This window comes from Microcaecilia unicolor, chromosome 2 (assembly GCF_901765095.1).
Source record: "Microcaecilia unicolor chromosome 2, aMicUni1.1, whole genome shotgun sequence".
Lineage (NCBI taxonomy): Eukaryota > Metazoa > Chordata > Amphibia > Gymnophiona > Siphonopidae > Microcaecilia > Microcaecilia unicolor.
The window spans coordinates 284,535,618-284,557,574 of NC_044032.1; the positions used below are offsets into that span (position 1 = coordinate 284,535,618).

The window sequence follows — 21,957 nt, forward strand, 5'->3', positions numbered from 1 at the left end:
AGCGCCATTTACTGAATCTTATACAGCACGGTAGGAACCACCTCCACTGATGTCAGTACAGGAATTAGAACTGAAGCCGGACCCAGGGATATCATCAGTGAACCCAACAACATGCTTCTCAGATAATCTCTGCCCCTGCTTGTGTGCAATCTTTATCTCAGCTACATGAGGACTTGGAAATCCTGAAAAGTCTTTCTGGGAGACTCTGGCTCCACAAAGATCTCACTGCCAACACAGGCTCAAAAAGTCCTCAGGCAGCAGTATCTGTCTGAATCAACTAACACCAGGAGTTATTTAAAGATTAGTTCAAGCTGCAGATGGGCTATGAAGGGTGTCTGTGCACCTTCATCTTTCTGTTACGGTCTGCAGTGAAACTATCTAATTGCAGCCACAAAACTGTCTGACAACCATAACGCCATGCATATACTTTAGAAATAAATAATCTGGCTCTAAATATAAGAAAATAACACCAACAACAGCTATATATCAACGCTGAAAAAGGATATGATGCTTGCTGTTGTAAACAAACAATTGCAAAAATGTTTAATAAATGTATCCTCAGAGGTAACTTTCCACTTAAGCCTTCGGCTTTGAAAATGCTGGAAGTAGGTGTTTCACCTTATCTCGTCACCAATCCAAAATATTTTAAATGTTTTTCTCTCTTTGGACCTGGAAAAAACAACTCCATTGCTCCCGAATTATTCAACCACCATGTCCAAAGGAGTGGAGGAGTGAGTTAGAGGCATATGCTGAAATGGAGGACATTTACAGCAGAACCCGAATTGGTGGAACCATTCCTAAACACCTAAGAGAAATCAGCTTGGAGTTTTTGGCTCCCGTGGAGGTTACATTGAATATCATCTGGAAGGTCCTTCAGAACCTAACGGTGGCAGTAAATAATTTTGTTTCAGATATAATCTTATTAGAGAGTTACGTGGACAATTTAACTGAACCCTTTGAGAGTGAAAAATTGATATAACAAAAGTTCTACACGAGCAAGAAGTGGTTATGATCTTGAAAATGATAATAGACCAGAAACTTTGAATAATAAAATGAATATTATTATAGATGATTAATATCGAGATTATTGTTTTTCCCAGAGTTCAGGGTATGACTCCTAAAGTTTTCCTCAGAAATATTTCCTCAATTATTACTTTAAAAGGAGTGAAGCCTGTGAAAACTGGGATTACTTTAATCAGTGGGATCTGAGTTAGAGACTTAAGTATATGTATTGTTAAATAACTTCTGGTTTTTAAAAGAGAAAGAATGTAATCAGATGTATTATTTCTAACTAATATTGGATAATAAGTATGTTTTCAATGAAATGATTTGACTATACACCGTATTGGGCTTGAAGAAGCCAACCAGATGATCAATGTGGAATAATGAATTAGATGAGTAATGCCTGGGGATAATCAGGTTAATACCACGTTTTTTTTTCTGTTTACTGTTTAATTGATCTCCTTGTCTTGTTTCACTCTCCCTATTTAGTGGTCTAAGGAAGGGAATAGAATTACCTGATTGAAATAATTCCTATATATTACCTTCTCCGTATTTCTGGCAAGTTGTTTTATCGCTTGTAAAAATTTAAATGGATATAAATAAAAAATTTAAATGTTTTTCTCTTTTTCTCAGTGTTTTCTGGGATTGGATGTTACTTTAGTTAGCTGACCCCGGCGTTTAAAAGTTTTCACAATGCCGCAGTCATTTTTTATTGATTAAGCAGATTGTGATACACGCTGCATGAAAATTAAGGTATCTTGTTATTTGGGGGTTATATTTGATCATTAAGAATTATATTATCGTAGCAACTGTTTTTCAATCTTCATTTTTAGGGGGATGCCTTGAAACAGCTTTGGGTGAAACACATGTCGGCACATTTACCTCTTGTCTACAGCTCAGATAAGTAACACTTATCAACTTATAAGCTTAGACTATGCTTCTCTGCCCATATCCAGCAGACAGCTAAGACCTGTCGCTTCTTCCTCTATAATATTAGGAAAATCCGCCCATTCCTCTCTGAACAGACCACCCGAACCCTCGTCCACTCACTCGTTACCTCTCGTCTTGACTATTGCAACCTTCTCCTTGCTGGTCTCCCGCTTAGCCACCTATCCCCCCTTCAATCTGTCCAAAATTCCGCTGCATGTCTTATCTACCGCGTGAACCGATACTCTCATATCACACCTCTCCTCAAGTCGCTTCACTGGCTCCCGATTCGCTACCGTATTCAGTTCAAGCTTCTCCTAATGACCTTCAAATGCACTCAATCTCCAGCCCCCCATTACCTCTCTACCCTCCTCTCCCCCTATGTCCCCACCCGTAACCTCCGCTCTCAGGACAAATCACTCCTATCTGTACCCTTCTCCACCACCGCTAACTCCAGACTCCGCCCCTTCTGCCTCGCATCACCTTATGCCTGGAACAGACTCCCCGAGCCCATACGCCATGCACCCTCCCTGCCCATCTTTAAGTCCTTACTTAAAACCCATCTCTTCTCCCTTGCTTTTGGCGCCTAACCACCTTCCCCTTTCATGATACACTGACTACATAGTTTGTTACCTTTAGATTGTAAGCTCTCTTGAGCAGGGACTGTCCTTCCCCATGTTTTAACTTGTACAGCGCTGCGTAACCCTAGTAGCGCTATAGAAATGCTAAGTAGTAGTAGTAGTTCTTAATAAGTTTATAAATATTGATTATTTCATATACTCTGAGAAAAAGAGAAAACAGAAAAACATTTTAAAATATTTTGGATTGATGAAGAGATAAGGAGAAACACCTACTTCCATCATTTTCAAAGCCGAAGGCTTAAGTGAAACGTTACCTCTGAGGATACGTTTATTATACATATTTTCGCAATTGTTTGTTTACAACAGCAAGCATCATATAGTTTTTCAGCGTTGATATACTTTAGAAATAAGCCTGCAGTTTTTGGATTTATTTTTTTCTGATTTTCATTCCCTGAGGCATTTGAGTCAGTTATGAAGGAATTCAAAATTTATCAGAAAAATAACAACAAAACCATATAAATATAAATAAATAAATTAGATATAAATATAAATAAATTATAGATAGATAGATAGATAGATAGATAGATAGATAGATAGAAACTATCTATCTATCTATCTACCTATCTATCGTTGACCTATTGGTGGAATCTTTACTTGTAGAATGGACAGAATTTTGAAAACATTCTGAGGTTGATGCTATTTCTTCCTGGTTCGAGTGTGCCTTTGAAGGAGTGAAACAGACAAAGAAAACTTCACAAGTCATGGTGTATTCTCATTGATAAGTCAGCCTTCTTTATTTTTTAAACATCAATGCTTTGCACGGATTGTTCATACATGCAGCAGTAAGGAATGCCTTTGCTTCACTCGATCTGATATTTTAATGGCACATCCCAACAAATATATTTACCTCCAATAGCGTATATACAGTTTAGATAAATAGAACTCTGGTTAGCAATACTAATTTGAACAACTGCAAGAACCAAAAAATGTTGAGAAGCCGGGTACAGCACTGTAAACTCAACATGAAGGGAACGATGAAAAACAGGACAAAGAAACACAAAATTTATTGGAAACATCTTGCAACACGCATCACTGATTGCTCAACCCACAAACCTTAGTCCTCATTGAGGGCAGAATATACACCATTAATGTCCGCAGAACAGAAGGTAGACAAGAAAAAGTTACAGGGCCCCATTCCATAAAGAAGTGTGAGTTCTGTTTATCTGCCTTTACGTTGGTGTGTCGATCCATAGTTGCCTGCAGCTCGAAGAAACGGGAGAGAATTCCAGATGCACGGCTGGCCATGTGATGACATGGCTAGACAAGGTATCATAAATTATTATCTAAACCCCCAACATTCCAAACGGCCAAATGGTACAAATAATTTCTCTAAGCCAAACGAGATCATTTTACAATTGCAATTAGACACTTTGCAAGTAGGGGGTGGTAATGAGATTATAGGCAGTGGACCAGCTGAGTGGCTCAGGGGCCCTTTTACTAAGCCGCATGAGCATCTATGCACACCCAATGCGCGCTAAAATGGAGTTACCACCCGACTACCACGTGGCTTTTGTGGTCATTTCATTTTGGTGAGCATCCGATACGCGCGTCTGAAAAATATTTTTTTATTTTCGGGTACACGTAATAGACACGCGCCCAGTGGCATTTGTAGGTCATTACCGCCCAGTTACCATGTGAGTCTTTACCGCTAGGTCAATGGCGGTACGGTCTCAGACCCAAAATGCACACGCGGCATTTTGCCGAACGCCCATTTTCGGCAAAAACCCGCACCACTACCACAAGCCATTTTTCAGTGAGCCTTAGTAAAAGAACCCCTCAGTGTTGTGCAGGGCAGGATCAATTAATAGGTATACCAGACACATGCCTAGGGCCCAAATATTTAGGGGAGGCCTCTTGGATGACAACGTTTGGGGAAGACAAGTTAATTCAATGGCTCCCAAGACCAATTTTTGCCCTGTGAAGTCAGCTGCTGAACAAAAAAAAATGGAGGCAGAAGCTACAGACACTGCTGCCCACAGAGGTCTTATCTATATACTCTCCACCCCTTCTACATTGTCCTCCAGTCAGTGGGAGAAGTCAGCAAGCAGAACTACTTACACACTGCTTCCTCCTCTGCTGCTTTTTCTCTGCAGTCAGAACCACATGGGGCCCATTTCTGGTAGCTTTAAAATGTACTTAAATTATATGAGGTTGGGGGGAGGGGGTCATGCTCTTGTTTGTCTAGTAGCCACCATATGGAGGTCCACATTACCATGTTCCGGGGTGCTTAGCTGAGGGCTATTGCTGCAAAGTCTGAGCAATATTTGTTTTTGATTTTTTTTAAAAATAAAAATAGGGAATATCACATCCCCTCCCCCAGCAATTGCAACTGAAAACTCATGTCACCATTACTGAGCAGAGGTCTGTTCTAATGTGAGATAAGAGCAGGGTTGCCAGGTGGAAAATTTTTTTCCCACCCAATCCCGCACAAGAAACAGCCCAAAACCCGCCCAAACACAAACCCCGCTCCTGACACCCCCACCCCCGCGTCATCACCCCCGCCCCCGCCGTCATCAACCCCGCCCCCGCCGTCACCGGCCCCGCCTCCTCCGTCACCGGCCCCGCCTCCCACGTCATCGGCCCCGCCTCCCACGTCATCGGCCCCGCCCAAAACGTCACTAACCCCGCCCCCCGTGGCCGAAAAAAAACCCGCCCTGAAGCCCAAAAACCAGCCCAAAAAACCGCAACCTGCCGCGGGCAAAAATTTCCCGCGGCGGGTCGCGGAAAACCGCCCAATTGGGCGGTAAAACCGCCCACCTGGCAACACTGGATAAGAGAGAGCAGGCAGAAACTACTTGGCTATTCCCCCTCCCCCCAGGCACACACACACCCTCCCCCACTCCTCTCCCCCCCCCCCCCCCCCAAAAAAAAAAGGTGATGATGTTTGGGGAAGATAAAGTCATGTGGTTTGTTAATATCATGAATATGCAGAATTCTAATCACAATCATCTCATTTTGTGGCACTAACCAATAGTAAAAAAGCCTAATGACATGACAGTGTGCTCTGGCATCATTAAACCAGCAGTCACAGCAGTTTAACAAGGAGTAAAATATAATCAAAAGTTCATTTTCTTTACCTTAGAAATAAACATCATAGATTTTTTAAATCCCAAAACATTTCATAGGTGCAATAACACATGACAGGATGGAGCCCGTAAGGGAGGAATTTACAACACTTCTCTTCTGAGCCGGCCTTGTACCTCACTGCAGCAGACTTAACACAGCAAAATCTTTCAGAACTGAGTGCAGACCTACAGAGTACATGGATAGGTTTCCCTGTGTGAGTACTGGTGAAGTTTTGAAGATGAGAAGTATGCGTGTAATTCAGTTTTGAAAATTGCCCTGGGGAATTTATGCACTCCCCTTTCTGCTTGCTCTTTGCCACACATATGTGACCATTTTAACGTGCATTCGTGTACGTTTACAAAATGTTGGCAAATAATACAAGCCCCTCCCCCTAGAATGCTTCGCTTAGTTTAGGTTACAGTGCCTATTGGCCGTGCAATTTTGTAGATGCCTGTGCTGATGCCCTGCTTTACATGCAGAAATGGCTTTTGGGATTGCCTCCCCCCACCCTCTTTGTCATGTGCTATTACCTACATAGCACATCATAGTACTGTACCCTGGCATCCTCTTCCTTCAGCTCGCCATCCATACATCTAGTTCAGCATTTTCCTGACTCCATTTAACACTTCTGCACAGCAGAAAGAAAAACAAAACAAAACAAAATTTGACCCCACCCTCCAAGGTTCTTCTTTCAGCCTTCTTGTTTGGGCAGTAATGATGTAATTGACTCAGATTGGTCTTTTCGCAGTCCACTATATTAATCGAGCTGCTTGGATCAGAGAAAACTCAAGACTTCCCAGTATATACACTGTGGGCACACTGACCTATCCATTAACTTTAAACAAGTCTAGATGGTTTGAATCAGAAAGACACAATGCTGGTTAGGCAATGTTAGCCATGTCCTTTTTCCCTCAGTTGTAGAGAACCAGAAGTCCTGAAAGTAATACGACATTATAGCGCTATGACACATGTAAACCAAAGATGTCCGATGAAGGCTGATGACGTTAAACACAGTGTCTCATGACGTGTAATAAGCAGCCCGTGGAAAGCAGTGGTACCAAACGTAATTATACAGGATAAGAAGGAAAGTCGGCCTCCTAATGAGGCAAAGGGACCAGGATCTCCACATAGTTGATAGGGAAAAAGCCTGACTGACCATGAAGCATCCCTTCGTACCAATTCTCATCAATCTGATTGGTAAGAGTAATGATGTCACCTTCCTTGAAGCCCAGCTCGCCTTCGTTTTCTGGATCAAAGTCATACAGAGATCTGCAACACGGCTGATCCATTGGCGCTCCTAGAAGAAGGAAGACAGAGAAGTTGTACATCTTCCCAGTCAGTCTAGAATTCTACGTATTCACAAAAACTATGAAAATATTTTTTATTAAAGATTTCACATGAGATGTAAATGTCAATAAACTATCAACTTCCACCCCCAAAATCTTAGAAAGAAATCCGAAGGTGAAAGTACCTGTCTGTAGCTTCTGAGTCTCAGAGGGCCCTGTGAGCTCTACCATTACCTGAATACCTCAAGCTCACAGCTCACCCCTGAGCTCAGAGACAATTAAACTAACCTCGTCTCCAAAGTCCTAAACTATTATTATTACTGGAAACTAAAAGGATTTTAACACCCAGTAAACAGACAGAAGGTAAGTGTAAGTTACTTGGTTTTATTTTAAACCCAATTAGGGGTATAGAAAAAGTGTTCAAGTTGACAAAATTGGTTCTTTTGTTGCATAAACATATATTCAAACAATTATTCTGGTAGAATACTTAACTAACAACTTAAATTTCTTTAATAAGTACAGTAGTATTGCTTTGGAACAATAGACCGGTGAGTCTGACGTCGGTGCTGGGCAAAATGGTAGAGACTATTATAAAGAATAAAATTACAGAGCATATTCAAAAGCATGGATTAATGAGACAAAGTCAACATGGATTTAGTGAAGGGAAATCTTACCTCACCAATCTACTACATTTCTTTGAAGGGGTGAACAAACATGTGGCTAAAGGGGAGCCGGTTGATATTGTGTATCTGGATTTTCAGAAGGCGTTTGACAAAGTATCTCATGAAAGACTCCAGAGGAAATTGGAGAGTCATGGGATAGGAGGTAGTGTTCTATTGTAGATTAAAAACTAGTTAAAAGATAGAAAACAGAGAGTAGGGTTAAATGGTCAGTATTCTCAATGGAGAAGGGTAGTTAGTGGGGTTCCCCAGGGGTCTGTGCTGGGACCGCTGCTTTTTAACATATTTATAAATGACCTAGAGATGGGAGTAATTAGTGAGGTAATTAAATTTGCAGATGACACAAAGTTATTCAAAGTCATTAAATCGCGGAAGGATTGTGAAAAATTACAAGAGGACCTTACGAGACTGGGAGACTGGGCGTCTAAATGGCAGATGATGTTTAATGTGAGCAAGTGCAAAGAGATGCATGTGGGAAAGAGGAACCCGAATTATAGCTACGTCATGCAAGGTTCCACATTAGGAGTCACAGACCAAGAAAGGGATCTAGGTGTCGTCATTGATGATACGTTGAAACCTTCTGCTCAGTTTGCTGCTGTGTCTAAGAAAGCAAATAGAATGTTAGGTATTATTAGGAAAGGAATGGAAAACAAAAATGAGGACGTTATAATCCCTTTGTATCGCTCCATGGTGCAACCGCACCTCGAATATTGTGTTCAATTCTGGTCGCCGCATCTCAAAAAAGATATAGTGGAATTAGAAAAGGTACAGAAAAGGGCGACGAAAATGATAAAGGGGACAGGATGATTTCCCTATGTGGAAAGGCTAAAGCGGCTAGGGCTCTTCAGCTTGGAGAAAAGGCGGCTGAGGGGAGATATGATAGAGGTCTATAAAATAATGAGTGGAGTGGAACGGGTAGATGTGAAGCATCTGTTTAAGCTTTCCAAAAATACTAGGACTAGGGGGCATGTGATGAAGCTACAATGTAGTAAATTTAAAACGAATCAGAGAAAATGTTTCTTCACTCAACGTGTAATTAAACTCTGTAATTCGTTGCCAGAGAATGTGGTAAAGGTGGTTAGCTTAGCGGATTTTAAAAAAAGGTTTGGACGACTTCCTAATGAAAAAGTCCATAGACCATTATTAAATGGACTTGGGGAAAATCCATTATTTCTGGGATAAGCAGTATAGAATGTTTTATACTTTTTTGGGATCTTGCCAGGTATTTGTGACCTGGATTGGCCACTGTTGGAAACAGGATGCTGGGCTTGATGGACCTTTGGTCTTTCCCAGTATGGCAATACTTATGTACTTATGTGAAGCCATCAGATAAGTATTGACCAAAATTATCTTATTTTCTTTCTCTTACTCTATAGCTACAACTTCTCTTGATTCCTTGTGATCTATTTTATGTCTTTCAGGTGCTGACACCTAGAACCAGTCTCTAGAAAAGGTAAGTTTACTGAATTAAATGATTTCACAATGTCCTTTCTTTTGCTGTACATGAAGGTGCAGACTTAGCTTTACTTTAGTCTTTCTTTGTGCTTCTTTTCTTCACCTTGCTTGACTGTTGGAGCTCAGGTTATTTTTTTTCCAGCTTTGGAACCTACTGCCTCACACTTTAAAGTAAATCAGTAAAAAATACTTTCTTCCCATCTAACACCTGGAACAGCTCTGGCTACTGCACAGGGACTACTGGGGCATTCTAGCTGACAAAATAAATGATAATTTTGCAACCCTGAATAATTGTCCTATTCCTTACTGTATACCCTGACTAAAAGAAGGGCACTCTTCTTTGTACACTGGAGTCACACTGCCCACAGCTATTTGGTCTCTCCAAAAGGGTGCAAACTCCCACACTGTCACACTAGAAAATCATGCAGAACACACAAGCTGCAATACTCCAGGCCTTGGAGACCAGTTTTCCTAGTGGCTTAACTGGGATTAATCCACTTAAATAAATCTCACACAGTTACACATTTGGTTTCTCTTCCTCTGTCTTAACTGTAAAACTTTGAAACAGCACACAAGTAGCAAAAAAACAAAACAAGGTTTCAGATTTTTCCTGAATAAATCCCAGATCTTTCACTTCCAGCTCACTTCACCTTCACTCAGCACTAAAGCACTTGGAGAAAAACTCACTTTCAACCACTTTTCTGCTCAGATATCCTATCACACAATTAGAGCTCTCTCAATCAGGTCTTCACTCTTTGGTGTCTTTGGCCCCTCTCCCCTTTCCCAGGCAAACTGTTGCTAAGGGAGATGGTGACAAGAGTCACCAGCTGACCTCTGCTAGCCAATCAGGTCTCTGATCACAGGATGTTCTGAGGCATGGACCATAATTAGACTTTTTCACACTATTTTGAAAAATAATTTCTCCATAGAAAATAATAGAAAAGTTACAATTTTTAGTAAAAATACCATAAAACTTACTATGCAATTTGGTCAAAATATCTTATAACCATTAGTGCCGTCGAACTTCACATACAGTACATTTTTCATACATTTAAACATAGATTAAAAGACTTTTGTCATAAATCACTATCAAAACCCCCATAAAACCAGATACATTCACTCTAATAACATTCTTCATTGCCCCACACACATGCCTGAGCACCTGCTCAAGAAAGCCAAATTTAAAGCTCACAACTTGCCCAAACTTAAACTTTCTCATTTAACCACAAAATTCTTTTTTCAAAAAATTTCAAAACTCTAGCCTAAAGAGGTTCTCAGGAGGCCATAACCACAAAAAGAATTAATCAAAAATTAACCCTTTAAGCACCAGCCCAATGGGACCAAAAATACATTTTAAAAATAAACAATTGATTTAGCCACCATACCCCTTACCTGGTCTCCAGAAGGGTCCTCACTCAACCTTCACCACTAATCTGAGTAAAGGACATCCCTCTGCGGCTGCAGTAAAGCACCACAATTTCCCACAGTAACCCCGGTACTCCATGTGGGGTGCCTCAAAAATTGAGGCCACGGCTTCAATTTGGGCCTACTGCTATTCCAGGAGCACTACTGTGCATGTGCAAAAAGGCATGCATGCTCTGAGCCTCCCCTGCAGGCCGAAACCTGGCAGGGAAACATCACAACCCTGCTGGGTAGCATTGGGGGAGGTTGAACAGCGCGGCTCCTGCCCCCAGAAGCACCAAACTGCCTTCAGAGCCAGACAGGACCCCTGACTCTGCCTGGGCCAGGAGCCCCCCCCCCCCCCGAACCCCATTTAACAAAATTTAACCCACCGGGTTACATGTCCCAATAGTACAATACTAGGGAAATTCAGGCTTTTCAAATGGGCATTTGAAACGGGGGTATACAAGGGAGCAGAGCAAGGACAGGACAAAGGTGGGACTCCCACTTAGGCCATATCTTACAGAATACTGTAAGTTGCACAGGTACCTGCTAGCACTTACACCACATCTATGGCTGGCACGAGCGCACCTAAATGTTAGGCGCATTGATAACCGGTTATACCAGTATTCTATAAAGGAATGTAGATGCCTACATTTCTTTATAGAATAGGCTCTTATCAAATGCTCTCCAGATGCTTAATTCTAGGCGTCCTGTTTTAGAGTTGCCCCCTATCTAGATAGCACAAGAACAACCAGTGGAAACTTTCAGCAACATTATCTAGATAATGCTCCCCAAATCCATGGCTGACCCTGGTGAGCAGTACTTATATGCATATGAGCCACTCCTACCCAGATAACTGCCACTGAATACTGACCCCTTAGTTTGTAAGTTTAAAAGGGATTACTTTACTTATTGTATTATGTCTGCAATGGATTCTTCTCAAGAGCTTTTTACAATGGTAGAGAATTAGAGGAAGGGAAGAAGAAAGTTGTTGATACAAAGAGCTATCTATCCCCATGAGAAGTGTTAGCATAATTTTTCTCCCCAGTAAAAGAACAGCTGGATGAGGAGGTTAAAGATATGCAGAACGGTTTCTATGGTGTAGATAATATCTTGATGGAGATGGTGGGGAAAGAAGAGTTGGTGAAATTTTGTAAACCCTCAGATCATCTGTTCTGGCAGCTACCAGCTTTCTTGGCTAATGGTGTGAGTACGGTGTTGTCCAGCTTGCTTGATAAGAACAATTCCATTAGAGTGTTTTCCATCACTGATGGCTATTGTTTATAATTCATTGCTCAAAGGTGGGCTTCTAAGACCATTTAAATGGGCTTTAGTTAGACCAGTTCTGAAGAAGCAATCCTTCCATATAGCTGATGATAAAAAAACCTATTGGCCTATTTCAAACCTACCCCTGGTAGCAAAGATGACAGTCATCTGTTATAACCCGATTACAGGAATATTTGGAGGAGATTAAAAGGCTCTAGACCCAATACAATCCACGTATCTTCCAAGAAATAGTATGGAAATGGTACTGGTACGATATGGTATGGTACTGATGTCTTTATTTGAAGAGATGAATAGGTGTTTAGATCGATGTAACAGCAGCCTTTGATACCGTGAATCAAAGAATTTCACTGGATAGATTAGAAAAAGTAGGAGTATGGCAGATGGCACTGGCATGATTCACTTCTTTATTGAGGGATGGAATGATTAAGTTCTGGGACAGAAGAGTGGAGTTTTAGGTGTTGATGTTGATGGGTGGAATACTTCATGGGTCTCCTATTTCTCCAATTTTGTTTAACTTGTATGTAAGTCCCTTAGCACCAGTGATTAGCCTCTTTAAATTTAGTCCATTTTTGCACACAGGTGATGTTTAGTTTTTTTGTGCCCCCATCTACCAGAAATCAGTGGAACAAAGGGTTGGAGGAATGTATGATGACAACAACAACAACTAATAGATGGTTATTACTTAAGGTGTTCTTTTCTGATTTTATGGTTTTAGTATGTGAACCGCCTAGAAATTTAATAGAGCGGTATATCAAATTTTAATAAACTTGGAAAAAAAAGTCTGAGATCAAATATTATGAAAACAAAGCTTGTATGGGTTCTACTAAACATCGTAAAGAGTTGGCTATTATGTCCTGTTTAAGCACACAATATTCCTGAAGGTTAGAGACAAAAACACTTGCCGGTCAATATTCAGCCCATGGAGATAAGCGTTTTCTTAATAATCAAGATTATTTTTAAATAACCATCTATTAGTTGTCATCCTGGTACTGATGTGCTTTACACTTAAACACCTGCAATTACACCAGCCATAGACCTGGCATAATTGCAGTTATGTAAATATGGCAGAGAAACGCATATCTTATAGTATTGTGTAAGTTACATGTATAAGTGGTAGCCCTGCCCTTTGCCCGCCTATGTATTTATAGCAAGAAGTGGGAAGAAACTCATGAGTTGATATTCAAAGTGATTTAACTGGCCAGGAATGGCTCCTGGCTAGTTAAATTGCTTCTTTGGGGCAAACCGGTCATTTCCAGTGACACTAGGAGTGGAGGAGTAGCCTAAGAGTTAGTGCAGTGGACTGAGATCCTGGGAAAGTGGATTTGATTCCCACTGCAGCTCCTTGTGATCCTGGGCACGTCACTGAACCCATAGGAGCCAACTTTTCAAAATTATTGGGGGGTGCTAAGTCCAGTGGAAATAACCCGTCCCTGGACACATACAAGGAATTTTTTCAATATTGGGGGTGCTAAAGCACCCACAGCACCCACAGAGTCGGCTCCTATGACCCTCCATTGCCCCAGGTATAAAGATTGTGAGTCCACTAGGAACAGAGAAAGTACCTGCATATAATGTGTACAGCACTGCGTATATCTAGTAGCGCTAGAGAAATGATTAGTAGTAGTAGTAGTAGCAGCACTTAACTGGCCAAGGTAACCACATAAACAGGACCACATAAAAGTCAGTCCTATCTTTATGAGGTGCCTCATAGTCGGTTAAGTGTTGAATATCGCAGTTAAGCGGCAATGATTTAGCTTGCTTCACAAACCTGGAAATTTGATGCTTGTGCCCGGATATGGCCCATAAATTTCAGGATTTAGTACTGGTGATGGTCAGCAAAATGCTGATCGCCACTGGCTGAATATTGACCCCCTCAGATATGAGGTGTGATTTGTTCCAGCCCAGCAGCTCTTATCCTGAAGCACAGCGCTGTTAGTTTAGAGATGGTGGCTGCTTTTCTTCACTACACCTCTTCTGCAAAGTTGAAACATGCACACATGTAATGCTCTAATTTTGAAAGTGTGAAATAAAAAAAAAATAACTTTATGGGCCTGAAGAATTAGCTTCTGTTGCAATCATGCTAGCACTGAAGTAAACAGAATACAGGCAAAAAAACATATTGAATGAGAGAGACAGGGGGACAGGAAATCAAGGGTCAACAGAGGCACAATTCAGCAGAGGTAGCTAAAGTGGCTAGGACTCTTCAGCCTGGAGAAGAGACAGCTGAGGGGAAATATGATAGAAGTTTGTAAAATACTGAGTGGAGTGGAATAGGTAGATGTGAATCGTTTGTTTACTCTTTCCAAAAATATTAGGACTAGGGGGCATGCAAAGAAGCTACAAAGTAGTAAATTTAAAATGAATCTGAGAAATATCTCTTCACTCAATGAATAATTAAACTCTAGAATTTGTTGCCAGAGAATGTGGTAAAGGCAGTTAGCTTAGCAGGGTTTAAAAAGGTTTGGATAATTTCCTAAAAGTCCATAAGCCATTATTAAGATGAACTTGGGAAAATCCACTGCATATTCTAGGATAAGCAGCATAAAATGTATTGCACTGTTTTGGGATCTTGCCAGGTACTTGTGACCTGGATTGGTCACTGTTGGAAACAGGATACTGAGCTTGAAGGACCTTCGGTTTGTCCCAGTATGGCAATGCTTATGTTCTTAAGTTCTTACACTGTGCATGTCTGAGGAGAAAAGAATAGCTAACACAAGATTTGCTGATTATCTTCATGTGGTGACCCAGTTGTAAACCAAATCTCAGAAAGGCAATGCTAATACTGAAGTATGGTTGTTATGAAATGGAAGAATACACAGTGGGGTTCCTCAGGGGTCATTGCTAGGACCGCTGCTTTTTAATATATTTATAAATGATTTAGAGATGGGAGTAACCAGCGAGGTAATTAAATTTGCTGATGACACAAAGTTATTCAAAGACATTAACTTGTGAGAGGATTGTGAAAAATTACAGAAGGACCTTACGAGACTGGGTGACTAGGCGGCTAAATGGCAGATGACGTTTAATGTGAACAAGTGCAAGGTGATGAATGTGGGAAAAAAGAACCCGAATTATAGCTACGTCATGCAAGGTTCCACATTAGGAGTTACGGACCAAGAAAGGGATCTGGGTGTCGTCGTTAATACACTGAAACCTTCTGCTCAGTGTGCTGCTGCAGCTAGGAAAACGAATAGAATGTTGGGTATTATTAGGAAAGGTATGGAGAAAAATGTGAGGATGTAATAATGCCGTTGTATCGCTCCATGGTGCGACTGCACCTTGAGTATTGTGTTCAATTCTGGTCGCCGCATCTCAAGAAAGATATAGTAGAACTGGAAAAGGTGCAGCGAAGGGCAACAAAAATGATAGCTGGGATGGACAACTTCCCTATGAAGAAAGACTAAGGAGGCTAGGGCTTTTCAGCTTGGAGAAGAGACGGCTGAGGGGAGACATGATAGAGGTATATAAAATAATGAGTGGAGTGGAACAGGTGGATGTGAAGCGTCTGTTCACGCTTTCCAAAAATACTAGGACTAGGGGGGGGCATGCGATGAAACTACAATGTAGTAAATTTAAAATAGGAGAAAATTTTCTTCACCCAATGCATAACTAAACTCTGGAATTCGTTGCCAGAGAACGTAATGAATGCGGTTAGCTTGGCAGAATTTTAAAAGGGGTTGGACGGTTTCCTAAAGGACAAGTCCATAGACCGCTACTAAATGGACTTGGTAAAAAATCCACAATTTCGGGAATAACTTGTATAAAATGTTTGTACGTTTGGGTAGCTTGCCAGGTGCCCTTGACCTGGATTGGCTGCTGTCGGGGACAGGATGCTGGGCTCGATGGACCTTTGGTCTTTTCCCAGTATGGCATTACTTATGTACTTATGTGTAATTGTCAAAATGGTACTAGATGGTATAATTTATGGAAGAAGTGGATTGTCAGCTCCCCAAGATACCACTGCTATCTTCTTCATGCACCCCCTGAAATATGGTTAAAAAAAACTGGAGTAGACTACAGAACAATGCCAAGCAGAAAAAGTTATTAGTGGATAACAACTGTGCTTATTTTTGCAACAAGTGGATCTGGATAAAATATCCATGTTCAACTCCTCATGGCCCCCTCGCCATGCCTTGAAAATTTGGTGCTGATAGCATACTGAAGAGGAAAGATATAAATGGAGAGCAGACACAAACACACCCATGTTCATACGGTAACTGTGTAAGCTGCCACTCCTTTCGAAAACAGGCTAATAAAGCTGACTCGTCACCTCTCTTTTCCACACATTTACCTGTTGGTCTTGGGGTGGTGGCTTGGGATAACCCTCCATTATGTTGGCTGTTTTCACCTGAGACGAGTTCCAGGCTCATGCGAGGCTTTGGTATGTATTCTCTTCTAGGTTGATTTGAGGCCTCCCTAATTCTACAGAAAACAAAGTGAGAATAGAATAAAGTTTTAAGTACAAATAAAGTTTTGTTATAAGTTAGTTTAAAACAATTTTTTTAATAGTACATCAGAACCAGCAAAATGCAGGTGCAACAAAGGGAGGCAGGGCCAGTGCAACAGCATGGAGCAACCTTAAGGAACTTTCAACCTTGTATCCTCCTGCCGTTTACCTTTCTGACTCATAAACCCCTCCATCCATCTGAGATTTTGCTGTTTAAAATCAAAAATTATGATTATCCGATCACCACACCTCCCAAAACAGTCCTGTAAAAATATATAATTGGACACTATAGGGGATGTTTCAGAAGCATCTCCATTAGTAAACAGTGGCATGTAAAGACATAGGGGCCTTTTACTAAGCTGCAGTATGCACTGATGTGTGCTTACCAGAGGTGAAAAAGCACTACTGCCAGGCATGCTCAGGTGTCCCGTAGTAGTTTTGGGTCAGCACTTGCGTCCCACATGCTAATAAATAGACTATTTTTAGCACTGGGGCGTGTCTGGGGCGGAGAGTAGGCATGTTCTACGCTAATCAGTTAGCACGGCTACATCGCCACGCACTAACCAATGAGCACGTGATTAGCATGTGAACCTTTACCTCCCAGAATGGTGGTTCACAAACCTGGTCCTGGAGTCACCCCAGCCAGTCAGGTTTTCAGGATATGCACAATGAATATTCATGAGAGAGATTTGCATGCAGTTTGGAGGAAGGTCATGCAAATCTCTCTCATGAATATTCGTTGTGGATATCCTGAAAACCTGACTGGCTGGGGTGCCTCCAAGAGCAGATTTGGGAACCAGTGGCCTAGAAAATAGGTGTCAGTAAGTGCTCACACACTAATGAGGAAATTAGTGCATGGCCATTAATGGGAATAATGGAAAATGAGGCTATTTTACCACTGTGCTAAAAGTGGCCTCAGTGAGCAGGAAAGATTTGCACTGGAGATAGCGCTGGCCACTTTTTAGCGCAGCTTAGTAAAAGGACCCCACGGATTGTACATATGTGTAAATGGCCATTTCAAAAAGCTGTTATATACATGGAGATCCATACCACACAGAGGTTTCAAGGGGACATGGTGAGGGGGGGCATGATTTGGGCATGCATTGGGTGGGACAAAAATTTACATGTACAATACAATACAGATACTTATCATCCACAACTTGCCCAAAGGTTTAGTGTGGAAAACAAACTGGAAGAAGATAACCTAGATATCTCTAGGGATTATAACTTCATCACAAATATTAACACTTAATAAGACAGATTCAATTAGCCAAGAATTTCAAAAATAAAAAAAGTTTTCAACAACTTCAAAAATTGTAAGTAGGAACATTCTAATCTAACATCATTAGGCAGAGAGTTCCACTACAATGCAGTCTGATATGAAAAGGAAGCAGCATGATACCTCTTATACTTAATATGTTGAGCAGATGGAAAATGAAGTAACCAAAAAAGCCCGATACGAAACTCTCTCGTAGGATGAACAAAAGAGATTAAGGTCAACATATAACCAGAAGTCAAACTATGAAGTATTCGAAAAAAATTATAGTACAAATTTTTTTTAAAAATCTTTCTTTACTGGAGTTCTCAATAATACAACCTCATGAGATAAAATTTACAACAGTAACAGAAGATAACATAGAAACAGCTACGGGTATAGCCACCAGCGTTCCACATCCGCATAGTCTACTATAATATCCATACCATACTCTGCAAACTCATACTCGAACACACAATCCAACAGTTTGAGAACCCTCTCACAGTTTTTCCCTTTTTTTCTTGAAGCATCTCCCCCCACCCCCACCCCCACCCTCCCGAGATCATCTGGTTACCTCATGCTTCCCTTCTCTCCACATACCGAGCTAGATCCATCCCCTTCATCTCTGTTGTTCCAAGACTATTCTATAGCAGTAGCAGAGCTGAGAAAAGGGTACTCGGATGTATGTAAAAAGCTGGTGGAAAAGCAGTTGAGCTTCACACTACAGTTTCCAGCACGACTGAGGGTGGTGAAAGATGAGAAGACACATGTTTTTGAAACAAATTTTTAAAAAACAATGTGTCCAATGAACTTGAATCTGAAGTGGAATAGCCCTAGTCATATGGTGAGTACTAAACAATAATCAGGCCACCATATTTTGAAGGAGTTGCAAATGAGCAAAAGAACTTTCAGTACAACCCACATATAGAAGACTGCAATAGTCCATGGAAGACAATATGAGTGCCTGGAAGAGCAGTCGATAACGTCTGGGCAAGAAATAGTTCCTAATTTGTCTACAGGTTTTCAGTTTACAAAAAATGCCCTGTACCACCTTATTTATATGAGGTTGCATAGTCAAATGAGAGTCTAAAATAACACCCAATACAGATAAGGTGGATTCTCAAATTCCATATACTCCCATTTTACAAAGAGATGAGAGATGTTTATGGGGAAAGAAAAACTCCCTATATGATTTTACACTGGCAAAATGGCATACATCAAGTGATAATTTTGAACATGGAATAAGGAAGAAATTCTCATTAATCTCCCATTGTTTATTTCTGCCTCTAAAATGAAGAAAAATAAAAATTGCAGCCTCACTACTTAATTGGCTGCACTCACATGTCTAAGTTTATAAAATTGGAAAAACATGTGAAAACGACACTTCACACCATTTATTTATTTATTTATTTATTTATTCATTCATTCGTTCTTGTATCTCACTGTTACCCAAAAACAAGTTTCGGTTCAATGTGGTTTACAATTTACAGTTATGCAAAGTTACAGTGGTTTATTACAGTTGCAAAGTGGTGTGAACATCATTGCTGTGTGAAGTTACCTATAGAATGTCTTGAAAAAGTAGGTCTTCAGCTCTTTTCTGAATTGAAGATAATTAGTAATGTTTCTTCTGGCCTTGGGTATTGAGTTCCACCATTTGGAGCCCAGATAACTAAATCCAGCCGTGTAAATGGTTTTGTAAATTATATTTCTGCAGTTTGGTAAATGAAGAAGCAAGTAACCTCTGGTTTCCAGGTTTGCATTTCTTGAGGATAGTTTCATCAGCTCTAGCATATATTCAGGAGACATGCCAAACAGTATTTTGAAAATGAGGATGCTAGTTTTAAAAAATAATCTTGCCTAGATCGGAAGACAGTGTAGCTTTTCGAGCAATAGGATTGCTCTTTCATATTTCAACTTTTTGTATATTAGTCTTGCAGCTGTGTTTCGAACAGTTTGCAACAATTTTAGTATGTTTTCTTTGCATCCTACATATATTCCATTACAATAGTCTAGTTGTGATTGTATCAGCAATTGTACTATTAGCTGGAATGCTTGTCTAGGAAAGTATTATCTAACTCTTAGGTGCCAGAGATCTGGAGGAAAAGGCTCTGGACTTCATAACCTTGTCAAAAAAAGGTAAAAAGGTCCTACTGATTTCTATGGATCTCTCAACTGCATCTGACATTGTTAATCATTCTATTCTTCTCTGCAAGTTTTTGGATCTTCGCATTTCTAGGACTGCTCTTGCATGGTTCTAGTCTCACCTAGATATAACAGTTCAAAGAGAATACCACCTGAAGTGGCGGATCCAGGAGGGCCAGTTGAAAAGACACCAGCAAACACCAGTATAGCAGATAAAATAAAATTTATTTACACATCAACCCAATGCGGCCATGTTTTGGCATTAGCCTGCATCAGGGATAATAAATCTGACTGAACAAGAACAAAGTGCACCGCTGACTGCTTAGGACTTGCTGACTGAAACTCTTATTCACCATCCTTGAGGAACTGCCTAACTCGAATGCAGGATATATATAATATGGAAAGTTATGGGCTTGTTGTTATAGGATAGAAGCTAAATTTTAAACAGTGTGGCAACCTTTTCTATAGATTTTGGGGCAGTAAGGATGCAAGGTCTGTGCAAAATAGGACTACATGGGGGGTGTTTTTTGTCTTAAAAGGTGTAATGAGGTGACAGCCTGTATTATTGTTTATGTTGGTCTATAACACTAAGAGCCCTGTTTACTAAGCCGCGCTGTAGGCATGCTAGTGTTTTTAATGCGTGCGAACGCTAGAGCACTTTAGTAAACAGGTCCCTAAGGCACCTATATACACCTAAGCAATGTATATAGATTAGCGATTTTGTTCGTAACTTTATTGTGATGGTGAAGATGATATAATTTGGACTGGTCTTTTTCTTTGTATCAGAAGTATGTGCATTGCTTATGTTTCCTCTGGATGCATTATTAAATAAAGATATCATGAAAAATCAGAACTTGTTACTTTGGTCATGCATTCTGTATTAGGTGGCCAGTGGTGTTCCTATGCATCATTCCTCTACTTGTCAGTTCTCACTTTGGTTGTTCACTATCTTTCCTTCCTTATGTGTCTTACTAAATTAAATGATTTAGTTACTGTATATTCCTATAAGCTTATTCTATATTCATAATTGTAATGTAGGCTCTCTTGTATAGCTTTCCCTGTCCATTCCCATCTGCCCTTATTCTCCTATTGTAAATTGCTTCGATTTTATCTTTAGACTTGCAGAGTATCAAATAAAAGTGAAATGTGAAGAAGCAACAGAAGAGAGTTGCTGGAACAGCCAGGTCAACTGGAGGAGGTTGCGGGTGAAATATCAGTGAAGAACAAGGGTGCCACACAGAAGAAGAGAGCGACATATGATAGGCCAGGAAGCAGCGTGAAGAGCAAAGGCAGGAGACAAAGATCAGGAGGAGGGAGAGCTGGTGACTGAGCACCTAGCTTATGTGGCGATAGATACAAATGTCAGGGTCCAGAAAAAAAGAGCGATTAAGTTAAACCTGACACTCAAAGTACAAAGCATGATAAGTAAGATCAATAAGGTCAAAGTCTTCATAAAAGGACCATCTATTGATATCACAGAAAGAAATCAGATACAGCAAAAATCATTACTGAGAGGCTCCTACCAGCAAGGACAAAAGGCCAGGAGAAAGATAACTCATCCTGGGGAAAAAAAAAACTATGTGCAGAGGTGTCACTGGTAGATGAGTATCTCAAAGATTAAGGATACAAAACAATGAAAAAAAAAGATCAAAACCTGCATGTTGAAATGTGCTACACTAACAGAAGATGCTCCAGTAACAATTTGAAAAGAGAGACAAAAGCTGCAATGATAAGAGAAAACAATCAAAACAAAGCATCTAGACAGAACCCAAATCAATTCTATATACAAAGAACTGAGAAAGAATATTAGTGGTGTTAACATCATTATTATTATTATTAATTTCTTGATGGACTGCATTTCTGTGGTATGATACAGAATGGAACAAACCTGCTTTTTTCACTGGAAATTGGGCCCACATAGGCTGTGAATTGGGCTTTTCAGAGGCCAAACTGCAATCCTTGTGCAACAGTGAAGAACTGGCCATTGACTCCTGAACCTGATGGTCACACTCTGCAAATGAGATCTGGAAGATAGATACCATGGGATTCTGCCAGAAGAGAACAAGAAGCCATGTGATGCAACAACCATGGATCTTAGGTCAACTGCAATGTTTTCCGAAGTCACATGTGATCAGAAGACCACAAAGGAAATCTTGACAAAGCCAGCCATGAAGTATGGAGAGACAGAAGTTTCCACAAGCAATAAGAACTGTGAAAGAAACTCTCTATGCAAGACCATCAACTAAGCTTGACTGAACTGTTACATTTTACAAAAGTGTCTTATTGCCAAGAATGGTAAAAGATCATCTGAATACTCCTCATTTAGTATTAGTGTTATTGTGTACATGCCCATCAAAAACTAATT

The 21,957-nt window shown here is 40.5% G+C and overlaps 1 protein-coding gene across 1 annotated transcript in view; it reads right to left on the reverse strand.

The window, feature by feature from the left end:
• Positions 1 to 5,450: 5,450 nt before the first annotated feature.
• SH3GL2 (SH3 domain containing GRB2 like 2, endophilin A1) overlaps positions 5,451 to 21,957 on the reverse strand; it is a 275,663-nt gene continuing 259,156 nt past the window's right edge. The window contains exons 8-9 of the mRNA XM_030194224.1: positions 16,040 to 16,170; positions 5,451 to 6,933 (exon numbers count right to left, since the gene is read on the reverse strand). Coding sequence (XP_030050084.1) covers positions 6,734 to 6,933; positions 16,040 to 16,170 — 331 coding nt within the window. The 3' untranslated portion in view covers positions 5,451 to 6,733. The remainder of the gene's footprint in view (positions 6,934 to 16,039; positions 16,171 to 21,957) is intronic.